Source organism: Lates calcarifer, linkage group LG16_LG22, assembly GCF_001640805.2.
Source record: "Lates calcarifer isolate ASB-BC8 linkage group LG16_LG22, TLL_Latcal_v3, whole genome shotgun sequence".
Classification (NCBI taxonomy): Eukaryota; Metazoa; Chordata; class Actinopteri; family Centropomidae; genus Lates; species Lates calcarifer.
The window spans coordinates 16,508,452-16,528,382 of NC_066848.1; the positions used below are offsets into that span (position 1 = coordinate 16,508,452).

Genomic DNA, 19,931 nt, shown 5'->3' on the forward strand with positions numbered 1-19,931 from the left:
ATCCTAAAATACAACAGCTAACAATGATTATTGGCTTTATAACAAGAGGGTGATAATTAGTTGATTAGATGATGATGAAGGTGATGTAGTTCATCAACTAATATTGACATCATTCTAAACAGAAAGTGAAGCAATAACAAAATCTCTAGTTCTATGTGCAGATTTATTAGAAACTATATTAAATTATGTCATGACAGCTAAGTAGTATGTTTAAAAATATGATCAGCTATTAGAGGCCCCACCCACAGTTATACACTGATGGTACTGAAGTTCCCATGTGCTGATCGAAGTTCACAGAATCAAAAGTTAAATATTGGGCAGAGCAAAAAACTGAATGTACATACTTCTTGGTAAAGTGTTTTAGATTTGGTCTGGTGTCAACCAAAAGGTGATTCCACCTCTGTGAGGGTCAAGTGGTAACACATGCACACATACACACTCTTTTGGCCATAAAGGACTAAGCCTTTTAGGCTTTGAACACAAGAGGGTGTTTATGTGAATTGATGATCAAAGACACCCTGTGTTGCCATAAGCACAGTACTAACAGCCATATACGCACACACAGACACAAGCACACACACACTCACTTTATTCCACTTGACATTCAAAATCAATTAAACAGATGTTAAGACTGGCCGACTGCGTTGTTGACTCAATATTGACATCAGAGGATATAGACACATGCAGCAACAGCAGCCCCCCTTCCCCACCTATCCAGACACACAGCAACTGTCTGAAAAGGTCATAGTCAATAGAGGAGACTGCTACATGTTATGTAGAGCATTATGATGCCACAATGTGTGTGTCAAGGCTTTAGACAGACTCATATGGACATGGGAGGGATAAACTATAGTCTCACATGAAGTGGTCCAACTGACTGATGTGTACACAGGGTCAGCCAGCTGACAACCAGGGTCAATCGGACCTGATTGATTGGACTGACCCTTTGATGGTGTGCAGAGAAGGGGGGAAGAGAGAAAAAAACACATAGACTGGCAGACAGATGAAAGGGAAGAGAGATGTACAGAGAAAAGATACAAAGAAGGAAAATATAGATACCCAGTGTGTATTTTGAGGTGAGTATGACCGTACCTCCAGTCCTTCTGCAGGGCTGAGTGGGGAGGTAGAGGAGGCAGTGGGTGAGGATGAGGAGGAGGTGGAGGACGGGGATGAAGGGGAGGTGACTCCTCTGGGGCTGACCTCCACCAGCTTCTTAAACTTGAGATCCACGTGCTTACTGTTGGTACCTGGAGAGAGACAGAAGAGGACAATGGGTTCAAACAGTGCGTGTTTATATCAAAAATACAATTAAATGTAATTAAAAAATACAATTGTAAAAACAAACACTGTAAAAAAAAACAAAAAAAAAAAACAGAAATCAACACAGGCACTGTACATCACATACAGGACATATACACACACACACACCGCGCACACACATCGATACTTTTACAAAGTTAAAAAGACGAGAAAGGAGACAACTTAGTTTGCATTCATGTACACACACACTCGGGCAGAGCCAATTGATAAGGAGCATATACACACAAACACATGAGTGGAAAGAGATATACAGCGTATATACTGTGTATATATATGATGTGTGAGAAAGATAGAGATCTGGACAGACTAGGCAGCCTTAAGTCCTGTTTGTACTGCAGAGAGCTACTGAGGCACTGAGTGTACATTGCTGGGACTATCACCATGGTAACCACAGGGCAAGATGGAGGGAAAGAAAAAGACAGACAGAGGGTCTCCTTTTAAAGTGTTTGTTCTCTCACTCTTTCTTTCTCAAGAGTTCGTAATATTTAGTGAATTAAATGTCAGGAAATTTTCCAGTTCCAGTTCAACAGCACCATAACTACAGCCTCCAAAGTGATCATTAAGCTGAACCAACACCTTTCTAAAACTGTTTGAGCAAAAAATAATTAAATAAATAAAAGTTATCATTATCCAAATGATAATAGGTTTGACATTTGTCAAACCTAAATTCCTCTCTTCCATAACCTCTAAACGAATTAAGGATAATGTCTTAGTTTTATCCTTTCTGTCCCCTTTTCTTTTTCTTCCTTTTCTACCTGCTCCCTCAGTCTCCCTCTCACTCCCTCTCTGCCTTCCAGTAGTTGTGTACAGCTTTATTTTCCAGGGACTGGTAACCACAGCTCCCCTGCCAGGCCAGACCACTGCACTGAAGAAGATGAAAGAACAGGAGGGCAACCGTTTCATGTGTCATCTCCCCCCGTGACATACACACACACACACACACACACCCCGTGATGCATGCATGCAGACGCCAAATGGACACACATGCTCTCTTGAACTTGGAGGATAAGAAGAAACACACGTACAGAAGCATATACATACACAAAACATACCAACACACACAGAACAAAATGCAGAGCAGAGGAGGTGTGGGTGAATGACCTGGGATGCTGGAAAATTATGACAAATAATGAACATTTGGGGGGAAATATTTACAGAATGAAGAGTGGTATCAGCTACTTTAGTGGTACAATCACCACCATCCATTTCTTTCAAGACTACATTAAAATTACCACCAACGAAGAACAAAAAAAGAAACGTGGTGAGAGGGAGAGGAAAAAATACAAATAGCGCAGAGATATTGCACTTCAAAGCTGGAGGAAGCATTTGTCTGTTTTCATGTTTGTTTCTTCTGGTCCCTCACTGTACTCTCTCCTATCTCACATCGGCAGGAAAAATTGGGGAAGCAAATAAAATAAATTAAATACAAAACAAAGTAATTAGTTTACCTCTGAAGATTTGAGCAAATGCTTTCCTGAAGATATGATTTTATTTTTGTCTGGGGAGCACTTTACAGAGTTTATTAATTACGACTTAAAGAAGTTTCTAAAGAAAGAAAATATGAAGAAAAAACAACAGTATGGCAGCACTAAACTAATGTATACTGTGTTAGTTCCTCCAGTGTGAAGCACCAGTGGGTATAAAGCCAGTAGGATGCAGAGGTCACAGGAGAAAGTGAGTAGACGATAATTCTTGAAAATGCGCTGAAAGATGGACAGCACGCAGCCAGGTGAGTGACAGGAGAGCGTGTAAGTGAGTAACGAAGTGAATAAGTGGGTGAGTAAAGCTTAGATCAGACTGCCAGCTTGTTCAAATTTTGATGAGGGCAGTTCAGACTGCATGACTGGTCTTGAGTAAATGCTTGCACTGCAGTGAGCAGGTTTCCTTACTAGGTGGAGGAGATAAGGTGGGGTATCACAATGACACACAGGAAAATTTTACAAATTGAGTAATGTTTGGGCAGGAGTGCATAAGTGATTTGGACATTCACATTCAGGTATATTAGCAAGTGAGGGATTAATGAGTGATTGATCAGAAGGAGAGAGTTAGAGAAAGTTTAAATGATTAGTGTATATGTGAATGGGTATTAAAACTGACCACTGAATATGTAAGAAATAAGTCAAAGAAGGCTAAAGCTGGTAAATTAGTTAGTTAGAAAAAAGGCAAATATGACAGTGAACCATGGAGCACCACACAGCCTCAGCCACAGATTTTACCCAGAGAGGTTAGCTCAGAGCCAGGGTTAGTAAGCTCCAGGGGCCCCAGGGTGGAAGTGGTCGGAAGTGAAGCCTCCAGTGGCAGTGGGTTAGTAATCAGTGCAGACGAAGATGTGGCTGCAGCAACAGCATCACCACCACCACCACCACCGAAATGGAACTTCTCCTCCTCAGCCCTCCCCTCTTCCTCCTCCTCACCCCTTTCGCCATCATCCTCATGATGACCTCTCACTCCATCCAAAACATCTGTAAGGTATGGAAGTGGGAGAGAGAGAACGACAAATGGATGGAAACATAGGAAGAGAGAGTGTCGGGGAGACAAGAAATGAAATGAGGATTAAAGGAAATAAAAGAAAGGGAAAGTAAATATGTAAGGAAGGAAGTGGGAGTGAGGAGGAGAGAAGTAAAAAAAATGGGTGTTAAAGGAATAGAAGGCCAAAATGAAGACACAGGGAGGAGTGAAGTGGGGGAAAAAAGCTTGGTTAGTTTGTGTTAACAGCAGCCTGAATACATGGTAAGTGACCCGATTCAACAATCCTTTTCTTAAATGTCTCAAAATCCACCATAACATGCCCACCACCCCCTGTCTGTCTACATCTCCCCCTGCAGCACTACAGTATACTTGATGGGATGATAGCTGTCACCCTGTTTGCAGGGATATTTATATTTAGTCCAGTCCAACTTTTTGAACTTGAAGGTGTGTCTGTGGAAGATTGTGTGTTAAACTAATAATAAATCTATCCAACAGTACAACTAAACAACATAATATCTAATCCAATTCATAGTATGAAAAGGCAGCAGACTGCATCTGAATGACAAGGAAGGACTTTGATTGATTGGTGTCTGTATATACTGTGTGGGTTTATGTGCATGGGCGCAAAAATATCCGACACACAGAGTGAAACTGAGACCTCTGTTTAATTTTCCTCAGTCAAAGATCTGTTGCCAAAATTTCTGTTTCCAGATAAAAGAGGTAGAGCAAACAAAAACCACAAAAACATGAAAGCACATATTCCATTAAGTCTCCTGAGGGGCTCAATAGAAACAGCAGTGTCTCTACATTAGGAACAAAAGAAAAAACATGTTAGGAGAAACTCAAATGGAGACCTGAGCAGCTCTAGCTGCATGGATAACCCACCATGGATTAAAACAAAACAATCAGTAAAAAGCGTCTGACAATGCAAGCTCCCTTCTCTGCTATTTACAACTTGGTGGGGAGAGGGACTGAGAACAAAGCGGGAAGGAGAGAGAATCAAACTAACAGCATTTCCTGTTTTGTTTTGCTTTTTTTTTTTTCTAATTTGCTAGCTGCGATGTGGAGCGTGCGAGCAAGCGCCGTTCCTGCGTGGCTGGCTCGGGCCTAATTAATGGGAGGCCATGGTGATGGAGTTTGGAAAGTTTCTTTGCGGGCAGACACTTGGAGGGGGCAGCCCGAGCTGCATTAAAGGACCGTGAATGGCGTTGAGGGGAGAGAGGGAGAGTGTGGGGGCTAGGATTAGCCGTTCTGCTCGGGAGGCCTTGTGTATCACAGCCCACAGCATTTTTCTCTTCTCCTCACCTCCTCCTCCCTTGTTCCGTTCTTTCCTCCAACTCCATTTTTAATGAGATCAACAATTAGTCCAATTCAGAAAAGCTGAAAGAGCAAATAAATCAAGTGCTACCCTCCCTCTGCCTCACTGTCTTTCTTCTGTCATTTTAACAACTCACTGAGCTCACTTCCTCTTGTTTAGGGTTTGTTAGTTCTTGATTTGTTTGCACATCCATAATCAATTATTTTTGATAATCGATTAATCGTGTACATAATTTTTCAAGCAAAAATGTCTGGTTCCAGGTTCTGAATTGTGAAGCTTTTCTCCTTCTCTCTGTTTTATATGACATTAAACTGAGTATGTTTAGGGTTTTGGACTGTTGGTCAAACAATACTAGACATTTTAAGAGGCCGCCTTGTGCTATATGCTTGTTCCTTACTTGCCACTTATACCTAACTCACCCAAGAAAAAGCTGTGTCTCAATGTTTGGCCGTCTCCCCCACCTCTTCTTATCATCTAAGGAACCCAGTCACCCTCCATCATCCATACTTTAACAATATCAAGAGCTTTCTTCTCTCCTTCTCCTTGTTCACAATTACACTTTTATCGCTGCCTTTCCTACTTCTCACTCTTTTTGTCCTCACCTGTCTACACTCTCACCTTCCATTTGCAAGCACTGCTCCCAATCTACCTGAACAGTACAACTGAAAGAGTGGTGTAATGTGGAGGAATCTGAAACAAATGACAGGAGAGGCCTAATAATAGCCATTATCATAATAACCCCAATTTTGAGGAAATGGAAAGCAGTGGGAAATGCGCATGGCAGCATTTGCTACCCCTGCAAGCCGTTATTAGAAGTGTTTGGTATTTTGAGCATAATTTGGCCGCACAATGTGTTGTGTTGATTAACAATTACTGGGCGAACAAGACAAGGGAGGAGTCGCAGGGTAAATTGCTGTTCTGAATATGAGGGTGGTGCTTTTTAGGCCCACGGCCGCTGTCAAATGACATTTTGTTTTTCTCTGAGGATTAGGCAGAACCCCTTTAGAGAGTATAATGGAAATGTGTGAGTCGTAGCATGTGTGTATGAAGGAAGTGAGTCTATGTATGCTAGTGTGACTTTTCTTTTGTATTATAGTTAATGAGTATTAGTAAGTGTTAGCAACTGTGTGAGTTAATTGCAAGGCCCCTGAAAGTATGCTAATGAGGACAAATTAAGTATAAATGAAAATGCTGTGTGTCCATGAAGATGGAATGTTTATGTTTGCGGCTGCTGATTTTAACTGTGTGTGTGTGTGTGTGTGTGCGTGTGTGTTTATGAGTGTACTGACCTCCAGCTGGGCTACCCTTGCTGCCCTTCCCTCTCTCAGTGCTGGACACATCCAGCAGACTCATATCAGACATCTTGACTCCAGATCGAGCCTCAGCTATCAGCTGTCTCGCTCGTTCTCTCAGCTGTCTTCGCCGCTCTGCATCCCGCTCCTGAACACACACACACAAATATGCCCCAAAAACACGAACAAAAGAATTTTACTCACACTTGTACAGGTACAGGGAAACATTCAGAGAAAGAACTCATAAGGAAGGAAATCCTTAATCTTAGAGGAAGTGTTACATAATTCAGAATGCTGTACACTAGTCAAACACAGGTTTGTATTGCATACTATTTAATGATTACACAAATTCATATCATTACATCATCACTATTTTAAGAATGTACACTGTAGGTAGATAAGACATTATACCCATTACACACACACACACAACATAATAAAACCTTCACAGACACAGCAACTACTACAAATACAAAATAAAAACTTTTGTTATCACAATTGTGGTACACATCTTACTGTATTATGGAGTTGGAATTACACACAATCACCCATGGACACACACAGACCATCTTGGCACTAGACAGATACAGTATTGAGCCGTCCCCATCAGAGTAATGGCAGAAATGCCATTTTCTGGACGATCCAATCTGATCCTACTGATAGCACAGGCCACCACACACACATATACACACACACTCACTCACAGAGCAAACGGGCAAACCTTGATGATGTCAATTGACAAACACTTAACTGATAATGACCCCACCAAGCACACACAAACACACTCAATGCACTGGCCATAAGTGCATACGGTAACCAGCTGGAAGATATACAAACGTCCAAGACAGGTAATTTAAATTTACGTTTCTACAAGAGGGTCACGATGTGATTCCCAGAAAATAAGGAACACAAAAAAGATACTGAAACAGAGAGAAACATATAATAAAATTCAAAGATAAATTCAAAGCTGTTCTGAAACACAGATTGGGCAAAGCAGTGAGAGAGCACACTGATTAAAAAGTATTCAGGCTGCGAGTTGTGATATTTCTAAGTAAAAGAATAATGAATTGCCGTAGTCAATTCTGGATGAAACTATGGTGAAAAAATATTGTTTTGAATATTGCCTGGATGATTTAAGCCTCTGTGACAAAAACAACAGAAGTCACGAGGCAGTCACACTAACACAAACTCGTCTTACATGACACAATCTAAGCACAAACACTTAAACACTCCAAAAAACTCCACCTTGCCCCCCCCAAACATACACAACCACATACAACCCAAGGGAGAGTGAAGCTGCATTTCTCTGTCACTGTTCTCCCTCCCTGTGGTTTTCTGTTAATCAGGCTTCTCCATATTGAGGCAGGGGTTTTAGGGCTGGCCTACTGAAGCCGCCCATTTATCCATTAACAAAACAAGCAGCGCCCGCTAATGAGCTACATCTCTCCATTTCCATGTCAATTGTTTGCTTGTAGCCATTGTTAGGCTGGGACAATGGGGCTGTTTTGTAAATGACAGCAACCCTAATGCACTCTGTGCATGTGTGCGTGTGTATGTTTGTGTGCGTGTATGTGTGTGTGTGCGTGTGTGTGTGTGTGTGTGTGTGTGTGTGAGAGAGAGAGAGCCCAAGGGGATGCCCACAGGGGGAAGGGAACACACCTTAGAGAGAAACTGGTAAAGAGAAAGAAAGAAAGAAAGAAAGAAAGAAAGAAAGAAAGAAAGAAAGAGGGAGAGAGAGAGAGAGAGAGAGAGAGACGGAAAGAGAGATAAAGAATGAGGAGATGAGCTAGAACCAGGTGTTGACACTGCTTGTAGAAAAGTGTCAAGTATCAAGTATAACAAGACTTCATTCTCAGCTCTGTACTGCACTGTCTCAGGCAACAAAGCAGGGAATCATGATATCTAAGCTGAATGAAAACGGGAGTTGGTATCCATAAACCTGGAAACTTAATTTGTGTAGCACCATATAACAAAGAGCTAGATAAGACAAAAACACATATACAAAATATACCCTAGAACAACTAAATCTGGGCTTTTTTGTCAGTTGTTGGAAACCAGATTTCAAAAATGTGATTAACATTCAATAGGAAGGTCAAGCACCACAACTTGATCATTAGTAGCACTCTTGACATCGACAGAGAGAGCTCCAAGGCTTAATTTCATCTGACTGACAGAACTTTGGGGGGGCAAATAAATTGACTATTATGATGATCCTGAGAGTTTACTGCACCACAGCTTGGTAGAGCACAAGCAAACAGACAAAGACACGCCTTGTAATACTATTTCTCTTCATAAAAGAAATAAAGTCCATAAAACGTACTAGAAATAGTAAAAAATACTAAATACGGAAAGTGGCAAATAGGTCAAACTTAATTTTGTTATAGCTAATTGTCATCAGTGGACCAGTGGAGACTGTTTACATTAATGTTAATGTGCTCAACATATAATAAGAGAGGACCAAAGATTGACCCCCTGTGGAAAGCCATAAGACAGAAGTCAAAAATGAATAGAAACAAGACGATGCGAGTGGTTTTGGACTGCATGGTGTCAACTATCACATGAACAAGAGGTCAGGAAGCAGTTCATAACAAAAAGCATACTTGGATGGACTGCCTATAATAACTTTTAGAAGAACTGAGCAGATGAAACACATCATCAGGGAAACAATGGATAATAATGTCATTTGCAAGACCACCTCAAAATGGGTTAGCGTGAATAACAATTAATTGTCTTTCTTTGTATATACTTGCAGTTTTGTTTTCTTCTATTTCCTTCTCTTGTCCCTCACTTCCATCTGCCTTACTATATTTTCTATGCAGGATTCTCCTTGCTTTTATAAATGTAATATGATAAACAGTAATGTCACCAATGGCCTTCCGGCTATGGACTGGTTGTGATATCCAATCTGGCCTTTACAGATATGGATACAACTACCAGTTTAAGTGTGTCCTGTGTATGTGTCTGTATATATACATACAGCTCAGGCCACAACACACTCCAAAACATTCCACTGTATTATTGTTGTAGGCCATTTTGGGGACAGGAAATAGGAAACTGACTTTGCCTATCCAGAGGCTAGGATTAACACTATAGAAAAATGCATCTGACTAGCGCCTAGCTCTGTCAGCTACAAAACCACTGATTAGAAAATATGAGAATGTGTTTGGAAGGGAGAGGAGAGGAGAGGAAAGGAGAGGAGAGCCTTTTCATTGTGTAGAGGACAATATGTGACATTATCTAGGATCAAATCTTTCTGTGGCTGAGTAAATTTGTGCGCATGTGTGGTATTTGAACTGTTGGAATATGTGTCCTTTACACTTGCTTTTCATTATCAAAAACCAAGCACATTCATGATGCAAGTGTACAAGACAGTGTTGACAGAGCAAGTGAGCATGAACAACTTGAAAGACGCACACCTCAACACATACACTAGAAAAAAAGAGCTGTGAGCTGAGTTTGTTCATCCAACATATTCTTCATCCTTGCATGAATTGGCTACTAGTATGGTGTTTAGTTCATTCAAAGCTATAAATAATGCAGGTGTGGGTACGTTATTTCCATACATTATTTTGAGTACTTTAAAATTCCAGCTCTTTGTAGGACATATTGAGATTGAATGCCTGTCCCCCAACTGTTACCAACACTGACATCCCAATTACAACTCATCGTTCTGTAGGAACACGATACACTAGAATTATTTTTTTCTGACATAGGGGAGACTTGTTGACCAAGTGGTGATGAAATGCCACCTAGTGGAGATTATGCTAAAACTAAGCCGTGATCTTGCTATTCCCAACTTCAAAAGTGGCGATGAAAATCATACATAACAGGGAAAATAAACACACATAGCCATTTTATTTGGCAAAACAGGACACTAATAATCAGTGACAACAACAATCAGGGGATGTAAAAGCCATCAGCATGTAACTTTGAAAAAGAGCAGAACACACAAACGCAACCAGCCACATCGTTACATGATCAAAGCCAGGTTGAAAAAAGAAGTAAAAAAAAGGAGGAGTGAAAGCGTGTCAGTTGGTGGTCAGTGGGTAGCACATCTTCAAGAATGGAGACTCAGGAGGAGAAGAGACTTTTCTTTTTTAAATGGCGACAGCAAGAACAATCGTGTACTGTGTCTTCTATTGACTGCAGGGAACCTCCAGGGGAAGAGAGGCTAAACGGTTGAGTGCGAGGCTGAGACAGAGGGCTCCTCTGTAGGCTTGGCGTCGGGGTGAAGACCCCTCTCCGCTCTGGAAGCTCTTTTTGAGCAGGGGGAGCAGGTTGTCGCCTTGGTTGCTCTTTTTCTGGGCAAGGAGAAAGAGGGAGGGAGGGCACGCACCACTGGTCATGTACAGAGACCTGGCGTGGGCATCGAGTGATGCCACACACACACATGCACACACAGGGATGAACACACAATCACTATCTAAAAGGGTTTGCCAACCTCCCAGATAGCCAGCCAGTCTGGCAGCCAGTCATGCAGTTCCAGACATTTGTCATGACAGGCTAATTCACAGTCAAGAGGTGCTTTAGGTCTCTATCTTGTCCAGGCACACACACACACACACACACACACACACACACGCACACGACCAGTTACATAGCTGTGAAATCACACACTCGTAAACATCGTTTCAAACACCAGAGTGATGATCCAGACATGATGCAGATGCAGGTACAATTCAGTCAGTGGTTAAGCTGCTGCTACTTTCATTCAAAGCCATATACCAGAAAACACAAACACACAGTTGAAAATATACTGTACTGTACCCACTTTATGTCATTAAAGTGTTATTATAGTGTATTCATATATAACAGGTAAATTTGGCTGAGAGTTTCTGTTTCTACTGGACCTCATATGGCTGCATTTTCATCATACTGTACTGTTCAAATTATTAAATTATCAAGGTGTAGAGGTGGGTGGGAGTCATAGCAGTAAACTAGTAGCTCTTTGTACTTGGGTGTCATAATAGCTAAAATTTACATTTTAAAGTGAGCAAACAGCTGAGCTGAATTAAAATAGAGAACATTTTAACATTAACAGTGTTGTTAATTTTGCAAGATTATCTGTGTTATAGTTAAGATTACTGTAAAATGATATAAAAACACATTACCACAACATATTGCATTAACTACACAACAATATATTTAAAAATATTAAATGTACCAAATTTAGAAATTCCCTGCTTTCAGTGTTCAAAACTGAAAGAGAGCAGTTTGGAGAGAGTAGGAGAGAGTGGAAGAGAAAAAGAGGGGGAGAGAGAGAGAGAGAGAGAGAGAGAGAGAGAGAGAGAGAGAGAGAAGCTTATCGGCTGGCTCCAGACGGAGTGCGCGGATCAATGGGCGTGCGAGGCCCATAGTGATCAATGCATTTGATAAAGAATTAAAGAAGAGCCACTGTACATGGCTATCAAAGAACCAGGACACGGCCTAATTATGATTTGACGGGTGTGTGCCCATGATAGGGGTCCCCCCCCCCCCCCCTCGTGTGTGTGTGTGTGTGTGTGTTTCATGTACATAAATATAAATCTCTGAGATTTCAGTGTGGAAGTGGTATGGTGCAGGTTGTGTATCTGTGTATCAGTGTATACATGTATGTGTGTTTGTGTGAAGTGGTGAATAAGTGTATGTGTAAGAATTTAAAAATTAGTATACATGTAGTGTGTGTGTGTGTGTGTGTGTGTGCTCTGATGTTGGATTGTGTGTTACTCAGAGGTATTATGTCGCTGTTGTTTGTGGTTATAAAACTAAGCTTTAGTTTATACATTACATGTGTAATTTTTTTGTATGCAGGTGTTAAGCCGCATGTTTGTGGTATGTATGTGTGAAATGACTGGGATTATTTTAAACTCAAGTTCAAGAAAAGTTTTTTTTTTTTTAAAGGTATCAACCATATAGTCATAAATGATCGGATGCTTTCCCTCAAGTTCTTTTGAGGTTTATGTTATTTTTATTTCATTATTGTTTGTGCTGTTATGTCTTTTATGTATGTTTCCAGTTCAGTTGTGTGTATCTAAATAGAGGCCCATCAAGGGATGGGCCTGCAAACTAACTTATGCTCATGCTATGTACTTGTCCCTATAAAAATAAACTATACTATTATTTTGAAAAAGCTGCAGCTTCACATAGGTGCATGTATAAAAAGCAAAACACCTCAAATGGTGTGTATTTATGGAGAATATTGTTTGTATTTCTAAGAATAAAGCAAATATTGATGTGCTGAATGTGTGTCACAAATTCAAAGAACAAAGGTGTGCATGTGAGCATGTGTGTGTAAAATCAAGCTGATATTTTTTGAGCAAATAAATTTGTGTTTGACTTCTGAAGTTCTGTTTAACTGTGGTTTCACAGCTGAGTTAACAGCAGTGTGTGTGTGTGTGTGTGTGTGTGTGTGTGTGTGAGTGAGTGAGTGCGTGTTTGCTTAACAAAGGGCACTTATACAGTAGGACAGGTAGAACAGGTAGAGCGGAGACTACTCAACACACACACACTCACAAAACTCAGAGGAGCTCGTCACTGACAGGAGAGTAAGATGGGAAGGTTTTGCCCTTTAAATAGACAGGATAATTACTGGGGAGAGGGAGAGAGAGAGAGAGAAGGACAGAGAAAAAAGAAAGTAGAGTAGTAGAAAGAAAAGACAGAGAACATGAGCTGAACTCTGTGACGGTGGGTGCCAGAAAAACACAGGTAACCTGCTACTGCACAAGATCCTCTGTAAGAAGAAAGTCAGTGTGTGTATGAGGGGTTCACTCTAAAACATGACATCAGGAATTTCACTTGTACTTCAGTCACAGGAAGCTAGTACCAGATTCTGCACCTGAGAGAGTATTTTCCAAAAGCCAGTAGGATCAGTCGGCTCGGCTGATAAATTAACTGATATTAGCTTATTGCAGACGTATCAGTATCAGTGTGTATATGTCTGCTGATAAGTAACAAGAAACTGTAGTACAGAAGAACTGATAAATGTTTAGAGAAAGTATCCCCACACTGATGAGTTTGTTTTTCTAAATGAAAAATGTTATGTTGTACCTATCATATACAATATCTACAATACATTCAAATTTCATTGTACATTTATCATTACATTATTAGCATCCATTTGAAACAGAAGTCCTCGAAATTGCTAATATTTTCATTTGGACCAGAGATGGAAAATCATTTTCATGATGCGGACGTTTAAGTGACAGTAGATTTCCTTAATGTTTTAAAATAGAAATTAAGAATGAGCAAGCAAGATAAACTACACATGACTCCATTCACTTATTGTGTCAGTATGAGTATGTTGTTAAGCACAAAAACAACCAGGAAAAGACATTTTTGATTTTCATGTTCAATCTCCATTTCCAATTCTGTATGTCTCGTTTTAAACATCCAATCAAACATCATACAGCTGCTCGACATCACAGAGAACACAACAATACTGTTGTTTTCCTACTGTGTGAAAAAATTATATGTAGAATAAGCTGTCTCTGTAATTTGTCTAATTTGCCAGTCTTTGCAGTTCTTAAGACACAGCAAAAAAAAGTAAATGCAAATGCATCACAGGAACATTAAGTTTCTGACTTCCTGAGTGAGGTTTCTCAGACTATTTTAGAGCCCAACAGTAAAATCAGTGACATGTAAAGTCACACATAAAAGCACAAACCACATAAAGAGAGCGAAATGTCATGGATATTAAATGTATGTACACATATACATGCATCAATATGTGAACGCATTTATATTAAATTCATGCTAAACGCTATCACACAAATGCACACACATGGACAGAGTAATTAAGCCCTCTATTCAAGCTAAAACAAATTCTTTAAGCACTTTGTAAAGTATTGCGATTACTGTAATTTCATATGCAATAAACATTAAATTTTCTCTTGTCTGAGGACTTGAGCCTTCATATTTTATTCATGTAAAAGTGGCTTTAAGACATAGAGAGAGAGAGAGAGAGAGAGAGAGAGAGAGAGAGAGAGAGAGAGACCAGGGCTACAGGGTGGACATGAAAAACATTTGAGACTTCCACTTGGTCAAATGTGAGCACGAGGCATGTGATAACTTGACGAAAACAGAGGAGAGAAAGAAAGAGAGAGTGTTCAGGCGAGGTATGTGTGTATTACAGCTTTCTTCTGTGATGGCTTGATCAGCTCTTGTGATGCAATTGAGAGAGCTGTCTTTCTCTTGCTCGTTACACACGCACGCTTGCACGCATGCGCGTGCACACACACACACGCACACACACACAATTTAGAGACTGCCTTTGATCTCCACTCCAGCCAATTCAGCCACGACACATACCCACACACTCCAAGACAAGCGCACACACACAGTCCAAAGAAACTCCCCACCAAACTATTTAGTTTCATTAGGGGCACATTCTTCAAAAAGAAAAGAGAGAGCAAGAGAAAGGGAGGGGGGAGGTTGAAGGAAGAGGAAGACTCGAGAAAAGGGAGAGCTGGAAGAAGAAAGGGACAGCAGCCACATTAAAATGAGACCTGCAGAAGAACTATTACTGTCGGGAGAACGTTGAAAGGGAGAGAGGACAGGAGGAGGAGGAGGGGAGTAAAGGACAAAGTGTGGACAAAAAGGAGAGTGCACAAGGCCATATTTGCATTTTCAAAATAGACATTTTTTTCTATATTTGCTGCAAAGACAGCCCTTTACCAGTAACCTTTTGAAGTGTTGAATCCATGAGAAGAAAACTGTGGATTAAAGCTTTTTTTTTTTTTAGCACAGGCTTAAAATCCTCTGAAATTAGAATATTTGTATTATGGAGTTGTAAGATTATCAAATGATTACAGGATTATGTTAAATTAGATGCATTTATTCTAGGTCTATGGACACAGGAGTAAAAGCTCACTCAGTGTTCTGGTATTTGCTGCAGAAAAAGTGACATCACTGCTACAATTTGATTTAATTTGAGCTTTTGAATAATGGAATGTAAAATTAATCATAATGAGAGGATGCCACTCGTGGCAAGTATTGTCAATTCAGCACTGGAACTCTTGTTTCTAAAACTCTTGTCTCTTTATTGTGATTAGTTGGCTACTTAAATGTAAAAGGTATAGCACCATTTCAAAAGTTCAGAGTTCAACTTTCCACTTCAGTGTTTGGGAGTCGGAGCCAATAGCCATGTAAGAAGTAGCTATAATATGCTTCTGATTCGCAAACATATTTTTCTAATCACTTGACATAATCCCAGAATTGACAGAATTTTAGAAATAATGTGTTTTTTTTTTCTTTTTAACTTTTAGGAATGTCAAGGTTCAGCCAGAGGGCTTTGTTTTGGCCACTAGTGACACAAATGAAAGAAAGGAGGAGAGAGAGGGAACACAGGGAGAAAATGAGGACATGAATACAGTCAAGTCAGGATCAGAGGACAGACAGGAGATGGGAATAGATGACAACACCCACAGGTCAGAACAGCAGAGACGCAGGAGACCCCCCGCCCCCCACTACAGAGAGGAGGGAGAGGCGCGATGAAGGAGAATGGGGTGAGGGAGGAGGAGGAGGTTGGGGTACTGGTCGGCAAAAATCAAAAGGGACCCAATTATAGGAATCACAACGAGTCAGTGAGCAGGGGAACTCTCTTACCTGGAAAACACCAAGGCATGTGCATGCGCTCTTGGCTATGTACCACAAGCACACCCACCCTCACTCGCACACACGAATGTTCAAAAGAATGCAGAAGTGCACAGGTGCAACACATTTGCTTTACAGTTTTTGCAAAGAATTACACAGAGATGCACACAGGAGCACATGCTTGTGTGTCCACATGCACACAAACACACGAAGACACACTTCTCCCAAAACCTAGTGTGGATCCTGATAATTAGCCTGGCCAGGCCGGTGTGAAATTACTGTTCTCATCTGCTAATGGGTGAAAAGACCTGAAGCGAATAGACACAGACGCACACAGACACACACGTATTTCTCCATTAAAAATAATACCAGTGGGAAAGACTAAAAGAGCAAGGGAAAGACTAAAACAAAAATTGGGATGTCTGCAATAAGGATAAAATGAGAATAAAGTCCTTGCCCCAGATATTTTAGGAAAGCTCATTAATTACCCATCTGGCTGCTGTGTGGGTAGGAGGTGGTGACATTACAACATTACAAGACATCAGCACTGTGACTACTGATATGTTTTGAAGGCCACCTATTAGGAGGACAAGGAGGGGGCGATGGTGGGCTCAAAACAATTAGTAGTACTGCTTGTCCATCACAGACCAAAGAGAATAGGAGAGACAGAGAGACAAGAGGAACAAGAAGATGAGACATGGCACAGAAACAGAGGAAGAGAAAGTACAGGCAGAGAAGACAAGAAACTGAAAGAAAGTGATGGGAAAAGAAAGAGAATTGGTTTAAAATAAAAAAAGACATAAAAAGACAGACAGAATGAGAGAGAGAGAGAAAGTGACTGAGAAGACAGGGATGGAGAGAAAGAGAGAAAAGTGAACCTGTGACCTTAGATGAAAGAACCAGTCACTGTGGGCTACAATTAGGGATGGCAGGAGGGAGAGCATAGGTCAAGAGAACAGGGCTAAACACACACACACACACTCAACACACACACAGTATCCAACATACTGTTTGGCACTCAGCTACATTCATGCTGACGGCAGTCACTGTTGCTGTAGATATGTAGTGGTATGCATATGGGATACTACTAATGTCATACGTCAGTTTGTATACGTTTGTAATGACAACAGAAAAACCCTCAGTTTCTTTAATACAAAAAATCTAAAACTAAAGCTGTAAAAAGGGAAAAGCAGAAGAAAACTAAATAACCATTAAATTATCATCCCAACAGTTGTCTGCATTTGTTGTGTCTCACTTTGATCTTATTTTTAAAAAGCTTAAACACAATCAAGCGATTACAGGATTATGATAGATTAGATGAATTTATTTTAAGTCTACGAATAGGGGAGTAAAAGTTCACTCTCAGCGGTCTGGCATTTGGTGTAGAAAAAGTGATGTATTTGTTGGCTCTCACTTTGATCTAATTGGAGCTGAAACACAATTTGATGGGTGCGTAATTTTCTCAGATTTTGAAAAAAAAAATTGAGATATGTGTACTTCATATTAGATATAGTATTAGAGTAGTATTAGTAGTATTAGATATAGTGTATGCTAGGGTAGGGAAGTTTGGATTCATTACTTACCATGGGCAGAAAATATTTCTGATCCTAAACAGACTTACTGCAGTTCATAATTCATCTCAATTAGAATATATGCTCCTATTGTGATTAGGGATTTGATTATTTTGATTATCATATATACTGTCACATAAATCGTGGCTCCTGCAGCTTTGAGTAAGACGTGATTTTAGTTAATAGATATACAAATCTCTACATCCCTATCTCTACCTCCTCTCCCTCTGCCTAAATCATTCTGTTGCCCCCACATTAGCCACTTTCCTGGAAGAATGAAGCCTGCTTTAATTGAATTAAATTATACCTTATGCATGCTAAACCGCAAAGTACCTACTTAGACGGATGGAGAGTTAAATGGGAACGGCTTGGGCCTCTCCAGCTGATAACATGAACACACACACACACACACACACACACACACACTCACGCTAATCAAAACAAGACATCAAGTAATCTAATCTGAATCACTAACAATTATCAGCACATTGGCCTCAAGGCCAGTTGTATTCCTTTGATCAATGTTTTCTATTAAAAAAAGTGTAAACAATTCAATATCTCCCTCTTGCCCCTCCTCTTTTCCCTCCTTCCCTTATGCATGGGAGCAGTGTGTGTATATGTGTGTGTGTGGGGGGTTATTAACCAATTGTCCTTGGAAATGAGTAAGGAAATCAGGAGGAGAGGGAGAGAGAAAGAGTAGAGGGCTACTTTAAGGAGCTAATCTAAGTGAAGTCAGCCATCTTGCTGCACAACAAGGGACGGAAGAGGACCTTTTTTTGTCGCTAAGGAAATATATCGGCGCTGCAACAGCTTTGAAGAACTCTTTTAATTTGCTTTCTGCCTCTGAAGACTTTTAACGCCACCAGTCCTTGGAAGGTCCTCATTTATTTCCTTAGATTATGCTGAAATGGTTATTCCTGTGGCCTGCACGCAGACATGAACCCACATTTGCATGCCTACAAACACTGACAACACACTTAAATGCATAAGCATGCACACACACACACAAACACACACACTTTAAAAAACATCTAATTCAAGGGCATATTTCTCTTTAAGGATTCAGGCAGCAAATGCAGGGACATGCGGCTGCTGCCTTTTAGATATTTCATTACCAAAAGGTATTTATTTCATTTTACCCTCAAATCCCTTGTCGTCACAATTCTCACAAGACCAGTATTTTTTTCGTATACCCCTTTCCTTTCTCTGAAACATTTGGAAACGTCACTGAGGATTTGACCATGGCGCTTTCCCAGGATAACTCCTGGTCCATCAGTGTGCCCCCTCCCACTCCCAGTATATTATGTTCAGTGGAGCGTACTCGGTTCAGAGCTGGCAATTTCACTCGTGTCTCCTCTAGTCTAGTTTGCTTCGGTGCAGCAATTCTCCCACCCCCCCTTTACCATGATCATACTTTTGCTGACAGGTGTTTGTGTACAACATTTACTTGGTGTTCAGGGAAAGTGAGGGGGCAGCAAAATTGGTCAGGATGTCATAAAAATTGTGCAGAGTCAAGATGACTTAAGAGAGGGACTGAAAGAGAGGAAAATGTTTATAGAGAGAAAAGGGAGAGAGGGAGTCCATCCACATTTTGGTTTTTCTTACTGACATGTTCAGGTTGTGACATTCAGCAGCCCATAAGAGAGTCTCAGCTGAAGTTAATAAGGAAAAGTCTTCTCTCCTTCTCAAAGCCTCCTCATAAAGGATTTACCAAAGTGGACTGCCAGAGGATGAGACAGTTTGGACAGGCTTTTCCAGCATGTTGCAAGTGTAGTGAGCAGCAAATACAGAACTGTGGAAGTGACACGAGGGCGTTGAAAAGGCTGGTGGTCACTCTAGTAGCGGTTCCTGCACACTGAGGTGATGCTGTACAACACTCCAGTGCACGAAGGAAAGAGGCAGGGACAGACAACTGAAACTCAGCTACTACATGAAGCAGAGGTCAGGCCTGCCCCATCCTAACCAATCCGACCTCCAGACCTTCTGTTTGTATTTTTTTAGACTATATCATTCTTCAGTTCATGCACACATACACACACACACACTTTGACTTACATCACAGACATTTGTGGCCCTGGTTGGTGCAGACGCAGCTGAGTTGGGGACGTTCTTGTTGCCGGCTTTCATTGCAGCATCTCTGCGGGCCTGCTCCAGGAGGAGCCTGGCTCTCTCTTTCAGCTCCTCTTGACGAGAGAGCACCTTCTGAAAATAGAGGGAGTGTGATCGGATAAAAACAATGCTTGAGACAATAACCAGGACTGGGTAGAAATCAGTTCTGATAAAACCCGTCATAATTAAAAATAAATATGCTTTCTTCAGTCAAACCTATGAAGTAAGCCCACAAGTTGGATATAAAAAATGAGACCCTGCGGATTCTGATACACTTTCTTC

The 19,931-nt window shown here is 40.8% G+C and overlaps 1 protein-coding gene across 5 annotated transcripts in view; it reads right to left on the reverse strand.

Annotated features, from left to right (window-relative positions):
• ehbp1 (EH domain binding protein 1) overlaps window positions 1–19,931 on the reverse strand; it is a 133,327-nt gene that overhangs the window by 42,161 nt on the left and 71,235 nt on the right. For 2 of the 5 annotated variants that reach the window (XM_051076468.1, XM_018661310.2), the window contains exons 16-19: window positions 19,596–19,742; window positions 6,397–6,547; window positions 3,735–3,782; window positions 1,093–1,247 (exon numbers count right to left, since the gene is read on the reverse strand). In XM_051076468.1, the coding sequence (XP_050932425.1) occupies window positions 1,093–1,247; window positions 3,735–3,782; window positions 6,397–6,547; window positions 19,596–19,742 (501 nt within the window). Of the gene's footprint in view, window positions 1–1,092; window positions 1,248–3,536; window positions 3,783–6,396; window positions 6,548–19,595; window positions 19,743–19,931 lie in introns of all 5 variants that reach the window. The other 3 variants (XM_018661288.2, XM_051076466.1, XM_051076469.1) reach the window with 2 other exon arrangements.